The 25,280-nt window shown below is 39.8% G+C and overlaps 5 protein-coding genes across 5 annotated transcripts; all 5 read left to right on the top strand.

The window, feature by feature from the left end:
- Nucleotides 1-1,467: 1,467 nt before the first annotated feature.
- LOC105277281 (cytochrome P450 9e2) lies at nt 1,468-3,341 on the top strand. Its single transcript, XM_011335527.3, has one exon. The coding sequence runs from the start codon at nt 1,559-1,561 to the stop codon at nt 3,134-3,136; it is 1,578 nt and encodes a 525-aa protein (XP_011333829.2). The 5' UTR covers nt 1,468-1,558; the 3' UTR covers nt 3,137-3,341.
- Nucleotides 3,342-3,495: 154 nt separating this feature from the next.
- Nucleotides 3,496-6,126, top strand: LOC105277288 (cytochrome P450 9e2). Its single transcript, XM_020030980.2, has one exon. The coding sequence runs from the start codon at nt 4,225-4,227 to the stop codon at nt 5,773-5,775; it is 1,551 nt and encodes a 516-aa protein (XP_019886539.2). The 5' UTR covers nt 3,496-4,224; the 3' UTR covers nt 5,776-6,126.
- Nucleotides 6,127-6,448: 322 nt separating this feature from the next.
- LOC105277280 lies at nt 6,449-11,262 on the top strand. Its single transcript, XM_026974762.1, has 2 exons — nt 6,449-8,367; nt 9,661-11,262. The coding sequence occupies exons 1-2, from the start codon at nt 6,897-6,899 to the stop codon at nt 11,160-11,162; spliced, it is 2,973 nt and encodes a 990-aa protein (XP_026830563.1). The 5' UTR covers nt 6,449-6,896; the 3' UTR covers nt 11,163-11,262.
- Nucleotides 11,263-11,607: 345 nt separating this feature from the next.
- Nucleotides 11,608-16,645, top strand: LOC105277278. The gene is made up of 2 exons (XM_026974764.1): nt 11,608-13,805; nt 15,065-16,645. Exons 1-2 carry the CDS (start codon nt 12,334-12,336, stop codon nt 16,569-16,571), a joined length of 2,979 nt encoding a protein of 992 aa, XP_026830565.1. The 5' UTR covers nt 11,608-12,333; the 3' UTR covers nt 16,572-16,645.
- Nucleotides 16,646-16,782: 137 nt separating this feature from the next.
- LOC105277277 lies at nt 16,783-23,681 on the top strand. Its single transcript, XM_026974763.1, has 2 exons — nt 16,783-20,340; nt 22,059-23,681. Exons 1-2 carry the CDS (start codon nt 18,863-18,865, stop codon nt 23,560-23,562), a joined length of 2,982 nt encoding a protein of 993 aa, XP_026830564.1. The 5' UTR covers nt 16,783-18,862; the 3' UTR covers nt 23,563-23,681.
- The last annotated feature ends 1,599 nt before the right edge of the window (nt 23,682-25,280 follow it).

Genomic DNA, 25,280 nt, shown 5'->3' with positions numbered 1-25,280 from the left:
CACCATCCGATTACCATTTGTTCCGGTCTCTACAAAATTCTTTGAACAATGTAAACTTCGATTCAAATGAAGGCGTCAAAAATCACTTGCTTCAATTTTTTGTCAATAAGGAGAAGGACTTCTATGAGCGTGGAATCTTAAAGTTGCCAGAAATATGGCGAAAGGTAGTGGAACAAAATGGCCAAGACATCACTGAATAAAATTTATTTTAAATATGAAAAAACCGCCTTTCATTTTTCCTTGAAAAAACGAAATAACTTTCCGAACAACCCAATAGATGAAAACGGACGTCTCGCAGTACCGTCCATCAAATCAAATGATTGTTATCAAATCATGGTCTCATATTACCACGATAAAGCTTACGCAATTTTCCATGAGGACGATTTCATTTTACTGCGGCACTTGAAGATTATCAACCAGCTGACGCACATAAACTCTCCCTTTTCCGATTGTTCTATTCGGTACGTCACTGCTGACATAACATACTAATTGAAGGAATACAACATAGTAGGAAGGAAAACACATGCTGTGCATTTTAATGATTAGAGGAGATCCCCTATTATGAGATATGCCCTAATATGAGATACTGGAGTTTCTGCTAAACTAGTGAGCTCCATCTGTTAATTCCACCATAAACTTATTACTCTTGGTGTAAAATATATTTAGTGAAAAATTCATTGTTCGTTATTGCGTTTAGCCTTTGCAAGAAAAGGTTTATGAAATTGTGAACATGTCAAAGGAACTTGAGGTTAGTCTTTAAACCTTGTTTATTACATAATAAAGAAATGGTTGGCAATAAATTCAGTATGCAATGATAGAGTAGAATCGTAGTAACAGGAAAATACGCGATTTGTTGAATTGCTTAATCGTAGAGGTTAGATTTCATGATCGCGGAACCGCTAGGCGCGTGGCTCGTATTCAGGGTACTCTTAATATGAGATAATTATTGCTCGAATATGAAGAGTACATAGTGTAATAAAAAGAAAGAAAATACTACGTTAAGGTTAAAGAAAAGTTAATACGAATTTTTGAGTATTTAATTTTTATAGAATCTGACTATGGAGGTTAGAGAAACAAGGAATAATAAAGTTTTTTACTTGCAATACTGATGTATTTTGCACTTTTAGCACCGATTTCTCAAGGTATCTTATTTCGTAGCACACTTTCGCGATCTTGCGTATTTTTTTAATTTTCAGAAAAAATAATATTTAAATTAGATTTTTCATTTGACCAACCTAAAGCTTATTAAATTCTCTTCAAGAGAACGTATTACATTTTAAAATTCTGCCTATAGATTTCCTTACATTCGGCAAAATCGATATGTATCTCATAATCGGGGACTTTCCTCTATTAATTAATTATATCCGGCTCTCGCCACATAGATTTTCTTCTCTCACTGTTGCTTTCAATTGACGTTGCATACGTCGCCTTACGTAAAACGAGCGATGCATGACGAACGTATAAATGGTGGGAGTTGCTGCAGCTACAGCAGTCATCCGTTCGCTCGCGACGTGACGACATCGGAGTGATCAGTGCCGCAGCCGGCCTTGCCGCCACTATGGACGTTTGGATACTGCTGTCTATATTAGCGGGCACCGTCGCTGCCTATTACTATTTCTTCAAAGAATTGAATTTCTTTAAAAAGCATGGACTTCTTCACGTACCACCGTTGCCTATCGTGGGCAACATGGGACCAGTTTTCGCTCGCCGAAAAACAATTGCCGATATTGTCCACGCGGTCTACAACCTGAACCAGGACGCTAAATACGTCGGCTTCTTCGACGGTATGAATCCAATAGTGATGATTCGCGATCCGGAACTCATCAAATCCATCGGCGTGAAGAACTTCGATGTGTTTCCGGATCATCGTGCTTTCATCGACGAAACTAATGATCCGCTGTTCGGCAAGAATCTGTTCTCGCTGCGTGGCGACAGATGGCGGGACGTAAGGTCCCTCCTGAGTCCCGCCTTTACGGCCAGTAAGATGAGAAGCATGTTCAAGCTGATGTCCGACTGTGCTGCTAATTTCACCGATTTCCTGTCGAAGTTGCCATCGGAAAAGAGCACCATGGAAATGAAGAACTGCCTCACCAGGTACACGAGCGACGTGATCGCGACCTGCGCATTTGGCATCAGCGTCGATTCCATGAGGAATCCCGATAACGATTTCTACGTTTACGGGAAAGAACTAACGACCTTCGATTTAGCGCGCACTATGAAGTTCTATTTAGTCAGAAGTTGGCCGCGCCTCACCAGCTTGTTAGGGATCAAATTCGTCAACAACCGCGTGGGCGAGTTCTTCCAGGACCTCATAAGAATGACGGTGGATTCTAGAGACAGACAAAATATCGTGCGCCCGGACATGATGCAACTAATGATGGACACCAGAGGTAAACGGGGCCCCGGCAAAGAACTGACTATCGAAGACATGACCTCGCAGGCATTTCTCTTCTTCTTCGGCGGTTTCGACACCGTTTCCATCTTAATGTGCTTCGCCGCGCACGAGATCGCCGTTAATCCCGAGATTCAGGCGAAACTGCGCGAGGAAGTAGATGGAGTGCTGAAGACGGCAAACGGAGAATTGACGTACGAGGCGCTCAACGGAATGCAGTATCTGGACGCCGTGATCAACGAGGCTTTGAGGATGTGGCCCGTGGCGGTGTTTCTGGATAGGATGTGTGTGCAAGACTTCGAGTTGCCACCTGCGCTTCCGGGAGACAAGCCCTTCGTGGTGAAGAAAGGGATGAACGTCTGGTTCCCCGTTTACGGCCTTCAGCGGGATCCGAAATACTTTGACAATCCGAATGTATTCAATCCCGAGCGTTTCTTGAATGAGAGCAAAAAGGAGATAAACTCAGGCGCATACATCCCGTTCGGAATGGGCCCAAGGATGTGCCTAGGCAACAGATTTGCGTTAATGGAGACGAAGGTCATGCTGTTTCATCTGTTAGCTCGTTGCGAATTGAAAATGTGTGAAAAAACTAGCCACCCACTGCAGCTGAGTAAGAAAGTATTTAACATGATGGCGGAAGGTGGATTTTGGCTGAAGGTTCAACCACGAAGTGATAAAGCTAACGTATCCTCGAGCACTAACGGTGCGGTGACTAATGATTTAAATTCGCAGAAGCAACAATGAAATATGCACTTTTAAATGCGACACTGTTTGAGTGAAAGAAACAAAGCTCGAAAGACTGGTATATCTTATGATAATGTCCGAAAAATAATTGTATTTCGAATAACATTATCATTACGATAATCAAATTAATTAATGTGTATACATATACATTTTCTTTAATATGTATAGAATAACTGTATGCAAAATAAAGTTAAAACGTAAAGAAGTAATGGAATATTTTGAGACGCTCTATTAGAATGTAAAAACTAAAGATTATTTTTTTAATATTCTCGCATTCTCGCATTTCTTCATTCCATAACTATAATTAAAATCCTTGTGATAGGTATCTCTTAATGCTTTTTTGAAAGTATCGTATGGAAAAATTAAATATATAAATTTAAATTTATATATTAGCTTCTTAATTATACTTAATAATACTATTATAATTTTTTAACCGTAATTAGAATCGGTGTCATCTAAGGTTTCTGTGTAAACATCGTCAAATTATTATTTTGACTTTGCTAAAAGGGAGTCAATTGGATGATTGCCGGAACGATTTATTCATCACAATATTCGTGCAAGGTCGCGAGATATCTGTAATAGGATGATGTAATAGACATGATACAGCATAACGAAAGATTAGATTACGAGACTACTCTTCTAGATTCATAACGATGCGACATATGCTGAAATTATAATATTATACCATTAATAGAAATTTATTATCATTGCAATAATTGTTAATTATTATTAAATGTATATATATTGATAAGTTATTTTCCATAATAATTACGACATATAATATATATAATACGACTTACACATATATAATACTTTCATGTATCACCTACCTCTTATTACACGTTATCGAATCCGTTAAATATGATTTTTAAAACGAGTAAGTAGTGATATCATTAGAAACTACATACAATTGTATTACGTAATAGCAATTGAGCATGGGTTTGCATCAGAAGACTCAAGTATATATGATGATGTAAGCGTTCGTATCACGCAGTTGCTCACAGCAGCTCGCTCGGCAGTATCGCTCAAGCTCGCCGAGCCGCTTGGTTGCACGCGGACAGTTTGCTGCTAGATCTTCACGTGTCATCATGGAGTATTGGACGATACCGTTGGCGCTCGTGATAGGTATTTTCAGCACCTATTATTTCTTCCGGAATTTCAATTTCTTCAAGAGACATGGGGTGATTCACGTGCCGCCACTTCCGATATTCGGCAACATGGCATCCGTCATGTTTCGCCGAAAAGCATTCCCCGATTACATCGCAACTGTGTATAACAGGTTTCCAGGCGCCAAATACTTTGGATTCTACTTTACGACGACCCCGATCTTCCTGCTTCGCGATCCAGAAATAATCAAAGCTATCCTGACAAAGAACTTCGACTCATTTCCTGATCGACGTGGCTTCGAAGGTGTTAACGACACTCTGTTCTCGAAGAATCTGTTCTCTCTTAAAGGACAGAAGTGGCGAGATGTGAGAGCTTTATTGAGTCCTTCCTTCACGTCCAGCAAGATGAAGATCATGTTCACGCTAATGTCGGAATGTGCCGTGGACTTTACCGAGTTTCTGTCGACATTACCAGAGGGTAAAAAAGGAGACATGGACGTAAAGGATGCGTTTGCTAAATACACGAACGACGTGATCGCCACATGCGCCTTCGGGATTAAGATTAACAGCATGAAGGACCCGACGAACAGGTTTTTCGTTTACGGCAACGACGTGACAAATTTTTCGGGATTCCGCACTCTCAAGTTTTTCTTCCTCAGAGCTTTTCCGCGGCTCGGAAACGTCCTCCATGTAAGAATCGTAGCCAAGCACGTATCGAACTTCTTCAAGGGAATTATAAAGAGCACGATCGACACGCGCGACTCCGAAAATATTAGACGCCCGGACATGTTGCAATTGATGATGGACATCAGGGGTAAGGAAGGTCGAAGGGAACTGGACATCGACGAGATGACCGCGCAAGCGTTCATATTTTTCTTCGGCGGCTTCGACACCACCTCGACCGCGATGTCATTCGTCGCTTACGAGATTGCGACTAATCCGGAAGTTCAGAAGACGTTGCAGGAAGAGATCGACCAGGTTGTGAAGGAGTCGAATGGTGAAGTGACTTACGAGACTATTAATCGACTTGAATATTTAAACGCAGTAATAAACGAAGGTCTCAGACTGTTTCCGCCGGTCCCATTCTTGGAAAGAATATGCGAAAACACGTATGAATTGCCGCCTACGCTTCCAGGCGAGAAGCCTTTCGTCATGAAGAAGGGTATGACAGTTTGGATCCCGGTGTTTGCGCTTCATCGCGATGAGAAGTACTATGAAGAGCCAGAAAAATTTCGTCCCGAGAGATTCTTAGATAAGGCGTACCACAATTCGCTGTATTACCTACCGTTCGGATCCGGTCCAAGAATGTGCATAGCTAACCGATTCGCTCTGTTGGAAGTCAAAGTCTTGTTGTTTCACCTGCTGGCGCGATGCGAATTGAAGCCTTGCGCAAAAACCACAATACCGGTTAAATTCAGCAAGACACGTCTTAATATGGCGCCCGAGAACGGATTCTGGTTGAACGTTCGACGTAGGAGCGATACGCAATTCACATTTAAGTCGACGATGGTTAATGACATTGTTAGTAATTAAAAACTTTTCAATTTTCTTTAGATTGATATGGATTTATTTTGTTTCATGAACGAACATGTGTTTACGATATATATGATAAAAATTATATAATATAAATACTTTTATCGGTACTTCCCCTAATTACTTTTATTAACACGATTATTACTATTATATATTACTTATATTATTATAAATTAGAAGAATTGTTTTGTCTATAATTTTAATTTTATACTTAATTCTTTTACATTATCTTCATTATAACTTGCGCATATTTTATAGTATTTAGAACATTTTTATACATTGTATATCAATATAGTACAGTTGCGTCTTTTTTTATTCTCAAGAATAAATTTTTTGATTATTTTATATAAACATTTCAACAAATCAATGAATGACACGTTGCCTCAATATCATCATGCCCAAGATTGTTGTGTCCGTCAAGACTAATATTAATGAGCAATTCGTATCAACGACAAGTAACAATACATAAAAAAAATAATAAAAATGTTGAATCAGCTGACATAAAATACATTCCCAGATACTTCTATGTATTAATTTGTTTTACTATTCTTTCTTATTTTTTATTTAATGCGCTACCTATCATTTTAAAAAATTGAATGCCTTTTCATTTCCACATCTCGTTCGTTAAAAGAAAACAGAACTATAAATGTTATGCATACCCCATTCTTATACATTAGAAATTAAGGATTGACATTTTTAACGAGGATGTTATTCCTCTTATATAGTTTGCACAAGTCCATTTTGCAGTGTGTACGTATCTGTGACAGTTAGTAATAACATTTTCAAGCATTATTACATTAATGATATCCGCGAATTATGATATCTGGACATATTAACGCACAGAACAGTTATTATTAAGTATTTTACACTATGCGAAGCACGTATTAATGTAAAGTAAAAAGTGTTAATGTAAAGTATTAATCAAAAGCAACGTACGAGCATGTTGCGTAAGAGCAATCGGGCAAAGGTTTGCATCAGAAGAATTCCCAGTATATATATTGACGTAAAAGCGTTCGTATCAAGCAGTTAGTTACAGCGGCTCGCTGTGGCAGTATCGCTCAAGCTCGCCGAGCCGCTTGGTTGCTCGCGGACAGTTTGCTGTGAGATCCTCACGTATCGTCATGGAATATTGGACGATACCGTTAGCGATCGTGATCGGTACTCTCGGTATCTATTATCTTTTTCGAAATTTCAACTTCTTCAAGAGGCATGGGGTGATACACCTGCCGCCACTTCCGATATTCGGCAACATGGCATCCATCATATTTCGTCGAAAAGCATTCCCCGATTTAGTCATGACTCTAAATACCAAGTTTCCGGGCGCCAAATACTTTGGATTCTACGCTACGACGAACCCGGTCATCCTGCTTCGTGATCCGGAAATAATCAAATCTATCCTGACAAAGAATTTCGAGACGTTTCCCGATCGACGCGGCTTCGAAGATTTCAACGACACCCTGTTCTCGAAGAATCTGTTCTCTCTTAAAGGACAGAAATGGAGGGATGTAAGATCTCTATTGAGTCCTTCCTTCACGTCCAGCAAAATGAAGATTATGTTTACACTAATGTCAGAGTGTGCCGTGGAGTTTGCCGAGTTTCTTTCGACATTACCAGAGGATAAAGGAGATATGGATGTAAAGGATGCGTTTGCTAAATACACGAACGACGTGATCGCCACATGCGCCTTCGGGATTAAGATTAACAGCATGAAGGACCCGACGAACACGTTTTTCGTTTACGGCAAAGACGCGACAAATTTTTCGGGATTCCGCACTCTTAAGTTCTTATTCCTCAGGACTTTTCCACGGCTCGCAAACATCCTCCATGTGAGAATGATAACCAAGCACGTATCGGACTTCTTCACGGGAATTATAAAGAGCACGATCGACATGCGGGACTCCGAAAATATTACACGCCCGGACATGTTGCAATTGATGATGGACATCAGGGGTAAGGAAGGTCGAAGGGAACTGGACATCGACGACATGACCGCGCAAGCGTTCATATTTTTCTTCGGCGGCTTCGACACCACCTCGACCGCGATGTCATTCGTGGCTCACGAGATTGCGGCTAACTCGGACGTTCAGAAGAAGTTGCAGGAAGAGATCGACCAGGTTGTGAAGGAGTCGAATGGTGAAGTGACTTACGAGACCATTAATCGACTTGAATATTTAAACGCAGTAATAAACGAAGGCCTCAGATTGTATCCACCGGTCGTCTTCTTGGAACGACTATGTGCCAAAACGTATGAGCTGCCGCCTACGCTTCCAGGTGAGAAGCCTTTCATCATGAAGAAGGGTATGACAATTTGGATCCCGGTGTTTGCGCTTCATCGCGATGAGAAGTACTATGATGAACCAGAAAAGTTTCGTCCTGAGAGGTTCTTAAATAATGCTTACCACAATTCGCTGTATTACCTACCGTTCGGATCCGGTCCAAGAATGTGCATAGCTAACCGATTCGCTCTGTTGGAAGTCAAAGTCTTGTTATTTCATCTGTTGGCACGATGCGAATTAAAACCTTGCGCAAAAACCACAATACCGGTTAAATTCAGCAAGACTGGTCTTGCAATATCGCCCGAGGGCGGCTTCTGGTTGAACGTTCGACGTAGGAGCGATACGCAATTCACATTTAAGTCGACAATGGGTAATGACATTGTTAGTAATTAAACCCTTTTAACTTTAAATTTTCTTTAGATTGATAAGGATTTGGTTTGTTTCATGAACGAACATGTGTTTACGATTATATAATAAAAATACTTCTATCAGTTACTTCCCGTAATTACTTTTATTAACACGAGTACTATTATATAGTTATTACGTATATTATCATAATTAGAAGAATTATTTTGTTCATAATTGTAATTTTATAATTAATTCTTTTTCAGTATCTTCATTATAACTTGCTTGCGCATATTTTATAGTATTTAGAGCATTTTTCGTACATCGTGCTTCAATATAATAAAGTTGCGTCTTGTTTGATTCTCAAGAATAAATTTTCCGATTATTTTATATAAACATTTCATCAACTCAATGACATGTCATTCATTGTTGAATGACATGTCATTGTTGCCTCAATTGCATCATGCCCAAGATTTCGTCCGTCAAAACTGATATTAACGAGTAATTCGTATCAACGATAAGCAACAATGCATAAGAAAGATAATAAAAATGTTGAATCAGCTGACATGAAATACATTCCCAGATACTTCTATGTAATAATTTGTTTTACTATTCTTTATTATTTTTTATTTAATGCGGTAACTATCATTTTAAAAAATTGAATGCCTTTTCATTTCCACATCTCGTTCGTTAAAAGAAAGCAGAACTATAAATGTCATGCATATCCCATTTTTATAAATTAGAAATAAATTAAGCATAGGCATTTTTAACGAGGATGTTATTCCTCTTATACAGTTTGCACAAGTCCATTTTGCAGTGTGTACGTATCTGTGACAGTTAGTAATAACATTTTCAAGCATTATTACATTACTGATATCCGTAAATTATGGTATCTGGACATATTAACGCACAGAACAGTTATTCTTAAGTATTTTACACTATACGAAGCACGTATTAATGTAAAGTAAAAGTTAATGTGTTAATGTAAAGTATTAATCAAAAGCAACGTACGAGAATGTTGCGTAACAGCAATCGGGCAAGGTTTGCATCATCAGAATCATTCTCATCATATCAACAGAATTCTCAGTATATATAATGACGTAAAAGCGTTCGTATCAAGCAGTTAGATACAGCGACTCGCTGTGGCAGTATCGCTCAAGCTCGCCGAGCCGCTTGGTTGCTCGCGGACAGTTTGCTGTGAGATCCTCACGTATCATCATGGAATATTGGACGATACCGTTAGCGATCGTGATCGGTACTCTCGGTATCTATTATCTTTTTCGAAATTTCAACTTCTTCAAGAGACATGGGGTGATACACCTGCCGCTACTTCTGATATTCGGCAACATGGCATCCATTATATTTCGTCGAAAAGCATTCCCCGATTTAATCATGACTCTAAATACCAAGTTTCCGGGCGCCAAATACTTTGGATTCTACGATATGGCGACCCCGGTCTTCCTGCTTCGTGATCCGGAAATAATCAAATCTATCCTGACAAAGAATTTCGAGACGTTTCCCGATCGACGCGGCTTCGAAGATTTCAACGACACCCTGTTCTCGAAGAATCTGTTCTCTCTTAAAGGACAGAAATGGAGGGATGTAAGATCTCTATTGAGTCCTTCCTTCACGTCCAGCAAAATGAAGATTATGTTTACACTAATGTCAGAGTGTGCCGTGGAGTTTGCCGAGTTTCTTTCGACATTACCAGAGGATAAAGGAGATATGGATGTAAAGGATGCGTTTGCTAAATACACGAACGACGTGATCGCCACATGCGCCTTCGGGATTAAGATTAACAGCATGAAGGACCCGACGAACACGTTTTTCGTTTACGGCAAAGACGCGACAAATTTTTCGGGATTCCGCACTCTTAAGTTCTTATTCCTCAGGACTTTTCCACGGCTCGCAAACATCCTCCATGTGAGAATGATAACCAAGCACGTATCGGACTTCTTCACGGGAATTATAAAGAGCACGATCGACATGCGGGACTCCGAAAATATTACACGCCCGGACATGTTGCAATTGATGATGGACATCAGGGGTAAGGAAGGTCGAAGGGAACTGGACATCGACGACATGACCGCGCAAGCGTTCATATTTTTCTTCGGCGGCTTCGACACCACCTCGACCGCGATGTCATTCGTGGCTCACGAGATTGCGGCTAACTCGGACGTTCAGAAGAAGTTGCAGGAAGAGATCGACCAGGTTGTGAAGGAGTCGAATGGTGAAGTGACTTACGAGACCATTAATCGACTTGAATATTTAAACGCAGTAATAAACGAAGGCCTCAGATTGTATCCACCGGTCGTCTTCTTGGAACGACTATGTGCCAAAACGTATGAGCTGCCGCCTACGCTTCCAGGCGAGAAGCCTTTCATCATGAAGAAGGGTATGACAATTTGGATCCCGGTGTTTGCGCTTCATCGCGATGAGAAGTACTATGATGAACCAGAAAAGTTTCGTCCTGAGAGGTTCTTAAATAATGCTTACCACAATTCGCTGTATTACCTACCGTTCGGATCCGGTCCAAGAATGTGCATAGCTAACCGATTCGCTCTGTTGGAAGTCAAAGTCTTGTTATTTCATCTGTTGGCACGATGCGAATTAAAACCTTGCGCAAAAACCACAATACCGGTTAAATTCAGCAAGACTGGTCTTGCAATATCGCCCGAGGGCGGCTTCTGGTTGAACGTTCGACGTAGGAGCGATACGCAATTCACATTTAAGTCGACAATGGGTAATGACATTGTTAGTAATTAAACCCTTTTAACTTTAAATTTTCTTTAGATTGATAAGGATTTGGTTTGTTTCATGAACGAACATGTGTTTACGATTATATAATAAAAATACTTCTATCAGTTACTTCCCGTAATTACTTTTATTAACACGAGTACTATTATATAGTTATTACGTATATTATCATAATTAGAAGAATTATTTTGTTCATAATTGTAATTTTATAATTAATTCTTTTTCAGTATCTTCATTATAACTTGCTTGCGCATATTTTATAGTATTTAGAGCATTTTTCGTACATCGTGCTTCAATATAATAAAGTTGCGTCTTGTTTGATTCTCAAGAATAAATTTTCCGATTATTTTATATAAACATTTCATCAACTCAATGACATGTCATTCATTGTTGAATGACATGTCATTGTTGCCTCAATTGCATCATGCCCAAGATTTCGTCCGTCAAAACTGATATTAACGAGTAATTCGTATCAACGATAAGCAACAATGCATAAGAAAGATAATAAAAATGTTGAATCAGCTGACATGAAATACATTCCCAGATACTTCTATGTAATAATTTGTTTTACTATTCTTTATTATTTTTTATTTAATGCGGTAACTATCATTTTAAAAAATTGAATGCCTTTTCATTTCCACATCTCGTTCGTTAAAAGAAAGCAGAACTATAAATGCCATGCATATCCCATTTTTATAAATTAGAAATAAATTAAGCATAGGCATTTTTAACGAGGATGTTATTCCTCTTATACAGTTTGCACAAGTCCATTTTGCAGTGTGTACGTATCTGTGACAGTTAGTAATAACATTTTCAAGCATTATTACATTACTGATATCCGTAAATTATGGTATCTGGACATATTAACGCACAGAACAGTTATTCTTAAGTATTTTACACTATACGAAGCACGTATTAATGTAAAGTAAAAGTTAATGTGTTAATGTAAAGTATTAATCAAAAGCAACGTACGAGAATGTTGCGTAACAGCAATCGGGCAAAGGTTTGCATCATCAGAATCATTCTCATCATATCAACAGAATTCTCAGTATATATAATGACGTAAAAGCGTTCGTATCAAGCAGTTAGATACAGCGACTCGCTGTGGCAGTATCGCTCAAGCTCGCCGAGCCGCTTGGTTGCTCGCGGACAGATTGCTGTGAGATCCTCACGTATCGTCATGGAATATTGGACGATACCGTTAGCGATCGTGATCGGTACTCTCGGTATCTATTATCTTTTTCGAAATTTCAACTTCTTCAAGAGACATGGGGTGATACACCTGCCGCCACATCCGATATTCGGCAACATGGCATCCATCATGTTTCGCCGAAAAGCATTGCCCGATTACCAGATGACTCTGTATACCAAGTTTCCGGACGCCAAATACTTTGGATTCTACGCTACGACGAACCCGGTCATCCTGCTTCGTGATCCGGAAATAATCAAATCTGTCCTGATAAAGAATTTCGAGACGTTTCCCGATCGGCGTGGCTTCGCAGATCTTAACGACACCCTGTTAACAAAAAATCTGTTTTCTCTAAAAGGACAGAAATGGCGGGATGTGAGAGCTTTATTGAGTCCTTCCTTCACGTCCAGCAAGATGAAGATCATGTTTAGCTTGATGTCGGAGTGTGCCGTGGACTTTGCCGAGTTTCTTTCGACATTACCAGAGGATAAAGGAGATATGGATATAAAGGATGCGTTTGCTAAATACACGAACGACGTGATCGCCACATGCGCCTTCGGGATTAAGATTAACAGCATGAAGGACCCGACGAACAGGTTTTTAATTTACGGCAAAGACGCGACAAATTTTTCGGGATTCCGCACTCTTAAGTTCTTATTCCTCGGAACCTTTCCATGGCTCGGAAGCATCCTCCATGTGAAGGTGATAGCCAAGCACGTATCGGACTTCTTCACGGGAATTATAAAGAGCACGATCGACATGCGGGACTCCGAAAATATTACACGCCCGGACATGTTGCAATTGATGATGGACATCAGGGGTAAGGAAGGTCGAAGGGAACTGGACCTCGACGACATGACCGCGCAAGCGTTCATATTTTTCTTCGGCGGCTTCGACACCACCTCGACCGCGATGTCATTCATGGCTCACGAGATTGCGGCTAATCCGGAAGTTCAGAAGACGTTGCAGGAAGAGATCGACCAGGTTGTGAAGGAGTCGAATGGTGAAGTGACTTACGAGACCATTAATCGACTTGAATATTTAAACGCAGTAATAAACGAAGGCCTCAGATTGTATCCACCGGTCGCCTTCTTGGAAAGAATATGCGATAACACGTATGAGCTGCCGCCTACGCTTCCAGGTAAGAAACCTTTCATCATGAAGAAGGGTATGACAGTTTGGATCCCGGTGTTTGCGCTTCATCGCGATGAGAAGTACTATGATGAACCAGAAAAGTTTCGTCCTGAGAGGTTCTTAAATAATGCTTACCACAATTCGCTGTATTACCTACCGTTCGGATCCGGTCCAAGAATGTGCATAGCTAATCGTTTCGCTATGTTGGAAGTCAAAGTCTTGTTGTTTCACCTGTTGGCACGATGCGAATTAAAACCTTGCGCAAAAACCACAATACCGCTTAAATTCAGCAAGACTGGCCTTGTAACATCGTCCGAGGGCGGATTCTGGTTGAACGTTCGACGCAGGAGCGATACGCAACCCATATTCAAATCGACAATGGTTAATGACACTGGTAGAAATTGAAAAATTTACTTTACATTGATGAAGATTTATTTTGTCATGGGCGAATATGTTAGAATTATATTATATAATAATACTATATTATATATATACATATGTATAAATTAATACTTTTATCAGTTATTTCTTCTAGTTATTTTTTTACCAATATTATTATCATTATATATTGTTATTACCTATATTATTATAAATTTGAAGAAGTATATCGTCGTTGTTATTAATTCTGTTTTATTGTCACTATTATAATTTGTTTTCGCATATTTTATGGAATTAATTATATCGCGCTTTATGTATTAAGCTGCGTCTTGTTTTGTTCTTAAGAATACTTTTTCCAATTAGTTTTTATCAATGTTTCATCAATTCAAGTAATTGCTTGTTGCATCAAGTCGATCAACTCGATCACGTCCACGTTTTCGTACGTCAAGGCTAGAACAACTCATCACCGACAATTAACGACAAGCAACAATACATAAAAAGAAAGATAATAAAAATATTGAAGTAGCTATCTTGAAATACACTTTGAGATACTTCTATATATTACTGCTTTTTATTATTAATTATTATTTTTTATCGAATGCAGTACATATCATTAAAAAGACTTAAATGTATTTTTATTTTATTTGTAAGAACTCTCCCTCCCTCTTCGCTGATAGAAAACAGAACAATGCAGCGGCATGATAAGACAATTATTCCATTCGCTTTACAATAGTCGAGACCAGCGATGGACAAATGTGATTCGTGATTGTAGGATCCACCTTAACACGGGATTTGAGAGGAAATAATATTTAAAATATGAAAAAGTGTTAATGTACATAAAATTTCACTTTTGACGTCCGAAAACGCGTTTGTTGTAATGACAATGACACATGAGACATAACTTCACTAAACTCCGTTAGTCACATGGGCATCATAAGTGGCGTTTACATTAATAGTAATGGCGAGCTCACGCAAGATACATATTTTGAGATAACTGTACTGACGATTCCGTCCCGGTGACGACTTCGTGCCGGTCTCCTCTATATTAAAATAAAAGTGTTCGCATCAAGCAGTTAGTTATAGCGGCTCGCTGCGGTAGTATTGTTCACCTTTGCCAATAAGATTTACGCGAACAGTTTGCTGGGAGGTCTTCACGTATCACCATGGAATATTGGACGATGCCGTTGGCGATCGCGATAGTTATTCTCAGCATCTATTATTTCTTCAATTTTTGGAATTCCAACTTCTTCAAGAAACATGGAGTGATGCACGTGCCGCCCGTTCCGATATTCGGCAACACAGCGCCCATCATGTTTCGCCGAAAAGCATTTCCCGATTACATGGTGACTCTGTATAACAAGTTTGCAGACGCTAAATACTTCGGATGCTACGCTACGACGACTCCGGTCTTCGTGCTTCGCGATCCGGAAATAATCAAATCTGTCCTGATAAAGAATTTCGACTCATTTCCCGATCGGCGCGGCTTCGAATATTTCAACGACACCCTGTTAACAAAAAATCTGTTTTCTCTAAAAGGACAGAAATGGAGGGATATGAGAGCTTTATTGAGTCCTTCCTTCACGTCCAGCAAGATGAAGATCATGTTTAGCTTGATGTCGGAGTGTGCCGTGGACTTTGCCGAGTTTCTTTCGACAGTACCAGAGGATAAAAGAGATATGGATATGAAGGATGCGTTTGCCAGATATACGAACGACGTGATCACCACATGCGCCTTCGGGATTAAGATTAACAGCATGAAGGACCCGACGAACACGTTTTTAATTTACGGCAAAGACGCGACAAATTTTTCGGGATTCCGCACTCTTAAGTTGGTATTCCTCAGGACTTATCCATGGCTCGGGAACGTCCTCCATTTGCGAATGATAGCCAAGCACGTTTCGGACTTCTTCAAGGGAATTATAAAGAGCACGATCGACATGCGGGACTCCGAAAATATTACACGCCCGGACATGTTGCAATTGATGATGGACATCAGGGGTAAGGAAGGTCGAAGAGCACTGGACATTGACGACATGATCGCGGAAGCATTCTCATTTTTCTTCGGCGGCTTCGACACCACCTCGACCGCGATGTCATTCGTCGCTTACGCGATTGCGACTAATCCGGATGTTCAGAAGAAGTTGCAGGAAGAGATCGACCAGGTTGTGAAGGAGTCGAATGGTGAAGTGACTTACGAGACCATTAATCGACTTGAATATTTAAACGCCGTAATAAACGAAGGCCTCAGATTGTATCCACCGGTCGCCTTCTTGGAACGACTATGCGCCAAAACGTATGAGCTACCGCCTGCACTTCCAGGTGGGAAGCCTTTCATCATGAAGAAGGGTATGACAGTTTGGATCCCGGTGGTTGCGCTTCATCGCGATGAGAAGTACTATGATGAACCAGAAAAGTTTCGTCCTGAGAGGTTCTTAAATAATGCTTACCACAACTCGCCGTATTATTTACCGTTCGGATCGGGTTCAAGAATGTGCATAGCTAATCGTTTCGCTATGTTGGAAGTCAAAGTCTTGTTGTTTCACCTGTTGGCACGATGCGAATTAAAACCTTGCGCAAAAACCACAATACCGCTTAAATTCAAGAAGACTGGCCTTGTAACATCGTCCGAGGGCGGATTCTGGTTGAACGTTCGACGCAGGAGCGATACGCAACCCATATTCAAATCAACAATGGTTAATGACACTGGTAGAAATTGAAAAATTTACTTTACATTGATGAAGATTTATTTTGTCATGGGCGAATATGGTTAGAATTATATTATATAATAATACTATATTATATATATACATATATATATGTATATATTAATACTTTTATCAGTTATTTCTTCTAGTTATTTTTTTACCTATATTATTATCATTATATATTGTTATTACTTATATTATTATAAATTTGAAGAAGTATTTTGTCGTTGTTATTAATTCTGTTTTATTGTCACTATTATAATTTGTTTTCGCATATTTTATGGAATTAATTATATTGCGCTTGAATGTATTACCTATTAAACCTGCATCTTGTTTGGTTCTTAAGAATACTTTTTCCAATTAGTTTTTATCAATGTTTCATCAATTCAAGTAATTGCTTGTTGCATCAAGTCGATCAACTCGATCACGTCCACGTTTTCGTACGTCAAGGCTAGAACAACTCATCACCGACAATTAACGACAAGCAACAATACATAAAAAGAAAGATAATAAAAATATTGAAGTAGCTATCTTGAAATACACTTTGAGATACTTCTATATATTACTGCTTTTTATTATTAATTATTATTTTTTATCGAATGCAGTACATATCATTAAAAAGAATTAAATGTATTTTTATTTTATTTGTAAGGACTCTCCCTCCCTCTTCGCTAATAGAAAACAGAACAAAGCGGCGGCATGTTATGACAATTATTCCATTCGCTTTACAATAGTCGAGACCAGCGATGTACAAATATGATTCGTGATTGTTAAGTATTAGTAAAGCGGGACGAAAGCACGCGCATGGGACTGGCAGGACTGTAAAAATTTGACAAATGCGTTCGTCTAACCACTTGGATTCAGTGTACCTGTGCACCTGGTGGTCCGCTATTAAGGAAATGTCTCTTGACATTTTTACAAAGAAAAATGAAAAAAAGAGGTACAGAATGCCCAGTCGTTTCATCGCCATCACTAAAGTTACGATGGTTACTCGCTCCGCAGATGTCACTCGTTCGATTTGTTTTATTTCGTAACGTCCGATGACTCTGTTCGGTGTTTGAACGCTGTTATTCCCATCTCATCCAAATTCCATAGGTATGCAGTAAGTCGGAAAATGATATTTATCACAAATTTTAGCAGCGCCAGGAACCTTTCTACATTTGTCGATTGAAACTGGTGACATGTGTTAAATTTGTGGCTTCTAGTTTGCATATGGATATATTCGAAGTCGTTTGAGAAATCTAGTTGACCAATCTTCACCGGCCATGCGAGTGGCTTCTCACGATGCTGGTATCTTGAAATTCAATTTTTTGGCGAACTCAAAGGCTGAACCGAGTTTCTTACGCAGATAGCCCACAGTACATTGTTGTTACAATGTAAATATTCCATCAAAGTGTCACTTTATGTTCATAACATGCATTTGAAATTAAGACGTTGCATGAATATGAACTTCGCTGAGTAGAGTGTATGCGTTTACAAATTTTCAAATTTACATTACATTTACTTTACATTAATTTACATTACTCACCGATAAGCCTCCATGATATCGTACGACTATATAGCTTCCAAGTGTGCTATTTCATCATTGTTATTTTTCAGCCAGTCATTCAACGTAACGACTCTCGGGACTCCGAATTGTTTTGCGGCTACTTGAATCTTAAGTTTATCTTTTGTCGCCGCAAGAATTGCTCCTTGTCGACGGGAGTCGTTTTGCGACGTGCGTACCATTTTCTTGCAACACTGACGCATTTGCAACCGGAAATAGAGTGAAGCTATCGCGGTGAAGTTGTCACAGTAACGAGTCCGGTTACAACTTCGTCCCGGACATGGATTTCAAGTTTGGTCGCTGATGAAGTATTACGAAAATGAAAACAACTTCACTGAATACGTGTTCAGCATACATACTCTGTAGAATCCACCTTACCACGGGATTTGGAGAGGAAATAATATTTAAAACACTAAAAAGTGTTAATGTGCATAAACTTTCACTTTTGACGTCCGAAAACGCGTTTGTTGTAATGAAAATCACAACATGACATAACTTCTCTAAACCCCGTTAGTCACATGGGCATCATGAGTGGCGTTTACATTAACAGTAATGGCGAGCTCACGCAAGATACATATTTTGAGATAACTGTAATGACGATTCCGCTCCGGTGACGACTTCGTGCCGGTCTCCCCTATATTGAAATAAAAGAATTCGCATCAAGCAGTTCGTTATAGCGGCTCGCTGCGGTAGTATTGTTCAACTTTGCCAATAAGCTTTACGCGAACAGTTTGCTGGGAGGTCTTCACGTATCACCATGGAATATTGGACGATACCGTTGGCGATCGCGATAGTTATTCTCAGCATCTATTATTTCTTCAATTTTTGGAATTCCAACTTCTTCAAGAAACATGGAGTGATGCACGTGCCGCCCGTTCCGATATTCGGCAACACAGCGCCCATCATGTTTCGCCGAAAAGCATTTCCCGATTACATGGTGACTCTGTATAACAAGTTTGCAGACGCTAAATACTTTGGATTCTACGATATGGCGACCCCGATCCTCATGCTTCGTGATCCGGAAATAATCAAATCTATCCTACTAAAGAACTTCGAGTCGTTTCACGATCGGCGCGGCTTCGCAGATTTCAACGACAGCCTGTTCTCAAAGAATCTGTTCTCTCTTAAAGGACAGAAATGGCGGGATGTGAGAGCTTTATTGAGTCCTTCCTTCACGTCCAGCAAGATGAAGATCATGTTTACACTAATGTCAGAGTGTGCTGTGGAGTTTGCCGAGTTTCTTTCGACATTACCAGAGGATAAAGGAGAGATGAATATGAAGGATGCGTTTGCCAGGTATACCAACGACGTGATCGCCACATGCGCCTTCGGGATTAAGATTAACAGCATGAAGGACCCGACGAACAAGTTTTTCGTTTACGGCAAAGACGTGACAACTTTTCCGCCATTCCGCATTCTCAAGTTCGTCTTTCTCACAGCCTTTCCGCGACTTGGAGACATCCTCCATGTGAAGGTGATAGCCAAGCACGTATCGGACTTCTTCAAGGGAATTATAAAGAGCACGATCGACATGCGGGACTCCGAAAATATTACACGCCCGGACATGTTGCAATTGATGATGGACATCAGGGGCAAGGAAGGTCGAAGAGCACTGGACCTCGACGACATGATCGCGCAAGCGTTCGTATTTTTCTTCGGCGGCTTCGACACCACCTCGACCGCGATGTCATTCGTCGCTTACGAGATTGCGACTAATCCGGAAGTTCAGAAGAAGTTGCAGGAGGAGATCGACCAGGTTGTGAAGGAGTCGAATGGTGAAGTGACTTACGAGACCATTAATCGACTTGATTATTTAAATGCCGTAATAAACGAAGGCCTCAGATTGTATACACCGATCCCCTTCGTGGAAAGAGTATGCAACAAAACGTATGAACTATCGCCTGCACTTCCCGACGGGAAGCCACTTATCATGAAGAAAGGTACGATGATCTGGGTCCCGATTTTCGCGCTTCATCGCGATGAGAAGTACTTTGAAGAGCCAGAAAAGTTTCGTCCCGAGAGATTCTTAGATAATGCGCACCACAACTCGCCGTATTATTTACCGTTCGGGTCGGGTCCAAGAATGTGCATAGCCATCCGATTCGCTCTTTTGGAAATCAAAGTCTTGTTGTTTCACCTGTTGGCACGATGTGAATTAAAGCCCTGCGCAGAAACTACAATACCGCCTAAATTCAAGAAGACCGGTTTTCTGATGTCGCCCGAGGGTGGAATCTGGTTGAACGTTCGACGTAGGAGCGATACGCAACCCATATTCAAATCACCAATGGACACTGTTGAGAATTGAAAAATTCACTTTAGATTTAGAAAGATTTATTTTCTCATAAAAGAATATGTTTAGAATTATATAATAATACTTTTATCAGTTACTTCTTCTTGTTATTTTTATTACCTTGATTATTATTATCATTATATTGTTATTACTTATATTATTATAAAGTAAAAGAATTATTTTGTCATTTAATTGGTTCTGTTTTATTATCTCCGTTATAATTTGTGTATGCATATTTTATGGAATGAATTATAATATTACGCTTGAATGTATTAAAGCTGCGTCTTGGTTGGTTCCCAAGGATACTTTTTCAAATTATTGTATATGAACGTTCCATCAACTTAATACATGGCCTGTTGTCTCAAGTTGATCACGTCTAACTATTTGTTTGACAAGATTGATAGTAACGAATAGCAACTCTTATCTGTCAACAAGCAACAATACCTACCAAAAAATAAAAATATCGAATTAGCTATTATGAAACACACTTCGAGATATTTTGATGTATTCCTTTTTTTTATTATTCAGTATGGTTTTTTATCGAATACATTAAATAAATTGAATGCATTTTTATTCCCAAAAATTTTTCGCTACTAGAAAACACAACTATACATGTCATGTATACGCCATTCTTATAAACTGGAAATTAAGCATATATATTTTCAATGGTAATGTTATTCCTCTTATGCAGATGGCTCAACTCCATTTTGCAATACGCACGTATCTATGACAGTATATACCAACAATTTCAAACATTATTATTAATGCTACGACATCCATAAATATTATTATTCCAGAAAACAGCTATTATTAATTACTCTACACTATGCAGAGCAAGTATCGAGTCGTGAGAAACTACGTACGAGTAAGTCCTTTGAGAAATCCGGTTAACCAATCTTCCCCGGCCATGCGAGTGGCTTCTCCCGATGCTGGTATCTTCAAATTCAATTTTTTGGCGAACTCAAAGGCTGAACCGAGTTTCCTACGCAGATAGCCCACAGTACATGTTGTTACAATGTAAATATTCCATCAAAGTGTCACTTTATGTTCATAACATGCATGTGAAATTAAGACGTTGCATGAATATGAACTTCGCTGAGTAGAGTGTATGCGTTTACAAATCGTCAAATGTACATTACATTTGCTTTACATTAATTTACATTACTCACCGATAAGCCTCCCTGATATCGTACCACCACGACTTCCAAGTGTGCTATTTCATCATTATTATTTTTCAACCAGTCATTCAACGTAACGACTCTCGGGACTCCGAATTGTTTTGCGGCTACTTGAATCTTAAGTTTATCCTTTTTCACAGGAAGAGCTGCCTTTCTGACTTGCTCCTTGTCAACGGGAGTCTTTTTGCGACGCATGTGCGTACCATTTTCTTGCAACAATAACGCACGTGAAACGGAAAAATAGAGTGAAGCTACCGCGGTGAAGTTGTCACAGTGACGTGTCCGGTGGCTTGATGACGACTTCGCCCCGGTCTCCTTTTATATTGAGGTAAAAGAGTTCGCATCAAGCAGTTAGTCACAGCGGCTCGCCGCGGCAGTATCGCACCACCCTCCCGATAAGCTTTGCGCGAACATTTGCTTGCTTCGCGAATCACCATGGAATATTATTGGACGATACCGTTGGCGATCGTGATAGTTATTCTCAGCATCTATTATTTCAATTTTCGGAATTTCAACTTCTTCAAGAGACATGGATTGATTCACGTGCCGCCCGTTCCGATATTCGGCAACTTAGCGCCCACCTTTTTTTGCCGAAAAGCATTTCCCGATCTCCTCATAACTCTGTATAACAAGTTTCCGGACGCCAAATACTGTGGATTCTACGCTAATACGATCCCGATGTTGCTGCTTCGTGATCCGGAAATAATCAGATCTATCCTGATAAAGGACTTCGAGTCGTTTCACGACCGGCGCGGCTTCGCAGATCTTAACGACAGCCTGTTCTCAAAGAATCTGTTCTCTCTTAAAGGACGGAAGTGGCGAGACGTAAGAGCTCTACTGAGTCCTTCCTTCACGTCCAGCAAGATAAAGATCATGTTCAGCTTGATATCGGAGTGTGCCGTGGACTTTGCCGAATTTCTTTCGACATTACCAGAGGGTAAAGGAGACATGGATATAAAGGATGAGTTTGCCAGATACACGAACGATGCGATCGCTACGTGCGCCTTTGGGATTAAGATTAACAGCATGAAGAACCGAACGAACAAGTTTTTCATTTACGGTAAAAACGTGACAACCGTTTCGCTATTCCTCACTCTCAAGTTCCTGTTTCTCTCAAACTTTCCGCGGCTCGGAGGCATTCTCCGTGTAAGAATCGTTCCCAAGCACATATCGAACTTCTTCAAGGGAATTATAAAGAGCACGATCGACATGCGGGACTCCGAAAATATTACACGCCCGGACATGTTGCAATTGATGATGGACATCAGGGGCAAGGAAGGTCGAAGGGAACTGGACCTCGACGACATGACCGCGCAAGCGTTCGTATTTTTCTTCGGCGGCTACGACACCACCTCGACCGCGATGTCATTCGTCGCTTACGAGATTGCGACTAATCCGGAAGTTCAGAAGAAGTTGCAGGAAGAGATCGATCAGGTTGTGAAGGAGTCGAATGGTGAAGTGACTTACGAGACCATTAATCGACTTGAATATTTAAACGCAGTAATAAACGAAGGCCTCAGATTGTATCCACCGGTCGCCTTCTTGGAAAGAATATGCGATAACACGTATGAGCTGCCGCCTTCGCTTCCGGGCGAGAAGCCTTTTATCATGAAGGAAGGTATGATCTTCTGGATCCCGAGTTTCGCGCTTCATCGCGATGAGAAATACTATGACGAGCCACAAAAGTTTCGTCCCGAGAGATTCTTAGATAATGCGCACCACAACTCGCCGTATTATTTACCGTTCGGATCGGGTCCAAGAATGTGCATAGCCATCCGATTCGCTCTTTTGGTAATCAAAGTCTTGTTGTTTCACCTGTTGGCACGATGCGAATTAAAACCTTGCGCAAAAACCACAATACCACCTAAATTCAAGAAGGCCGGCATAGCAATGGCGCCCGAAGGTGGAGTCTGGTTGAATGTTCGACCTAGAAGCGATACGCAACCCATATTCAAATCAACAATGGTTAACGATACTGTTAGTAATTGAAAAATTTACTTTACATTGATGAAGATTTAGTTTGTCATGAACGAATATGTTTAAAATTATATTATGTAATAATAATACTTTTATCAGTTATTTTTATTACTTATATTATTATCTTTATATTGTTATTACTTATATTATTATACATTTGAAGAATTATTTCGTCGTTATTAATTTTGTTTTACTATCTCCGTTATAATTTGTGTATGAATATTTTATGGCATTAATTATATTGCGCTTTATGTATTAAAGCTGCGTCTTGTTTTGTTCTTAAGAATACTTTTTCCAATTAGTTTATATCAATGTTTCATCAACTCAATAATTGCTTGTTGCCTCAAGTCGATCAACTCGATCACGTCTAATTTGTCGTACGTCAAGGCTAGAACAATTCATCACCGACAAGCAACGACCAGTAGCAATACATAAGAAGAAAGATAATAAAAATCTTGAATTAGCTATCTTGAAATACACTTTGAGATACTTCTATATATTACTGCTTTTTATTATTAATTATTATTTTTTATCGAATGCAGTACATATCATTAAAAAGAATTAAATGTATTTTTATTTTATTTGTAAGGACTCTCCCTCCCTCTTCGCTAATAGAAAACAGAACAAAGCGGCGGCATGTTAGGACAATTATTCCATTCGCTTTACAATAGTCGAGACCAGCGATGTACAAATATGATTCGTGATTGTTAAGTATTAGTAAAGCGGGACGAAAGCACGCGCATGGGACTGGCAGAACTGTAAAAATTTGACAAATGCGTTCGTCTAACCACTTGGATTCAGTGTACCTGTGCACCTGGTGGTCCGCTATTAAGGAAATGTCTCTTGACATTTTTACAAAGAAAAATGGAAAAAAGAGGTGCAGAATGCCCAGTCGTTTCATCGCCATCACTAAAGTTACGATGGTTACTCGCTCCGCAGATGTCACTCGTTCGATTTGTTTTATTTCGTAACGTCCGATGACTCTGTTCGGTGTTTGAACGCTGTTATTCCCATCTCATCCAAATTCCATAGGTATGCAGTAAGTCGGAAAATGATATTTATCACAAATTTTAGCAGCGCCAGGAACCTTTCTACATTTGTCGATTGAAACTGGTGACATGTGCTAAATTTGTGGCTTCTAGTTTGCATATGGATATATTCGAAGTCGTTTGAGAAATCTAGTTGACCAATCTTCACCGGCCGTGCGAGTGGCTTCTCACGATGCTGGTATCTTCAAATTCAATTTTATGGCGAACTCAAAGGCTGAACCGAGTTTCTTACGCAGATAGCCCACAGTACATTGTTGTTACAATGTAAATATTCCATCAAAGTGTCACTTTATGTTCATAACATGCATTTGAAATTAAGACGTTACATGAATATGAACTTCGCTGAGTAGAGTGTATGCGTTTACAAATTTTCAAATTTACATTACATTTACTTTACATTAATTTACATTACTCACCGATAAGCCTCCATGATATCGTACGACCACATCTTCCATGTGTGCTATTTCATCATTATTATTTTTCAGTCAGTCATTCAACGTTCTCGGGACTGCGAATTATTTTGCGGCTACTTGAATCTCAAGTTTATCTTTTTTCACCGCAAGAACTGCCTTCCTGAGTAACTCCTTGTCGACAGGAGTCGTTTTGCGACGTCACGTGCGTACTATTTTCTTGCAACAATGACGCATTTGCAACGGAAAATAGAGTGAAGCTACCGCGGTG

The sequence above is a fragment of the Ooceraea biroi genome, chromosome 13 (genome assembly GCF_003672135.1).
Source record: "Ooceraea biroi isolate clonal line C1 chromosome 13, Obir_v5.4, whole genome shotgun sequence".
Taxonomy (NCBI): Eukaryota; Metazoa; Arthropoda; class Insecta; order Hymenoptera; family Formicidae; genus Ooceraea; species Ooceraea biroi.
This window is presented reverse-complemented; position numbering and strand designations above follow the sequence as displayed.

Coding starts and splice junctions, on each gene's coding strand:
- LOC105277281 (XM_011335527.3), top strand. CDS start 1,559: ATGGACGTTTGGATACTGCTGTCTATATTAGCGGGCACCGTCGCTGCC.
- LOC105277288 (XM_020030980.2), top strand. CDS start 4,225: ATGGAGTATTGGACGATACCGTTGGCGCTCGTGATAGGTATTTTCAGC.
- LOC105277280 (XM_026974762.1), top strand. CDS start 6,897: ATGGAATATTGGACGATACCGTTAGCGATCGTGATCGGTACTCTCGGT. Junction 8,368..9,660: donor ATCGCCCGAGGGCGGCTTCT/GGTTGAACGTTC, acceptor TCGGTACTCTCG/GTATCTATTATCTTTTTCGA.
- LOC105277278 (XM_026974764.1), top strand. CDS start 12,334: ATGGAATATTGGACGATACCGTTAGCGATCGTGATCGGTACTCTCGGT. Junction 13,806..15,064: donor TCGTCCGAGGGCGGATTCTG/GTTGAACGTTCG, acceptor AGTTATTCTCAG/CATCTATTATTTCTTCAATT.
- LOC105277277 (XM_026974763.1), top strand. CDS start 18,863: ATGGAATATTGGACGATACCGTTGGCGATCGCGATAGTTATTCTCAGC. Junction 20,341..22,058: donor TCGCCCGAGGGTGGAATCTG/GTTGAACGTTCG, acceptor AGTTATTCTCAG/CATCTATTATTTCAATTTTC.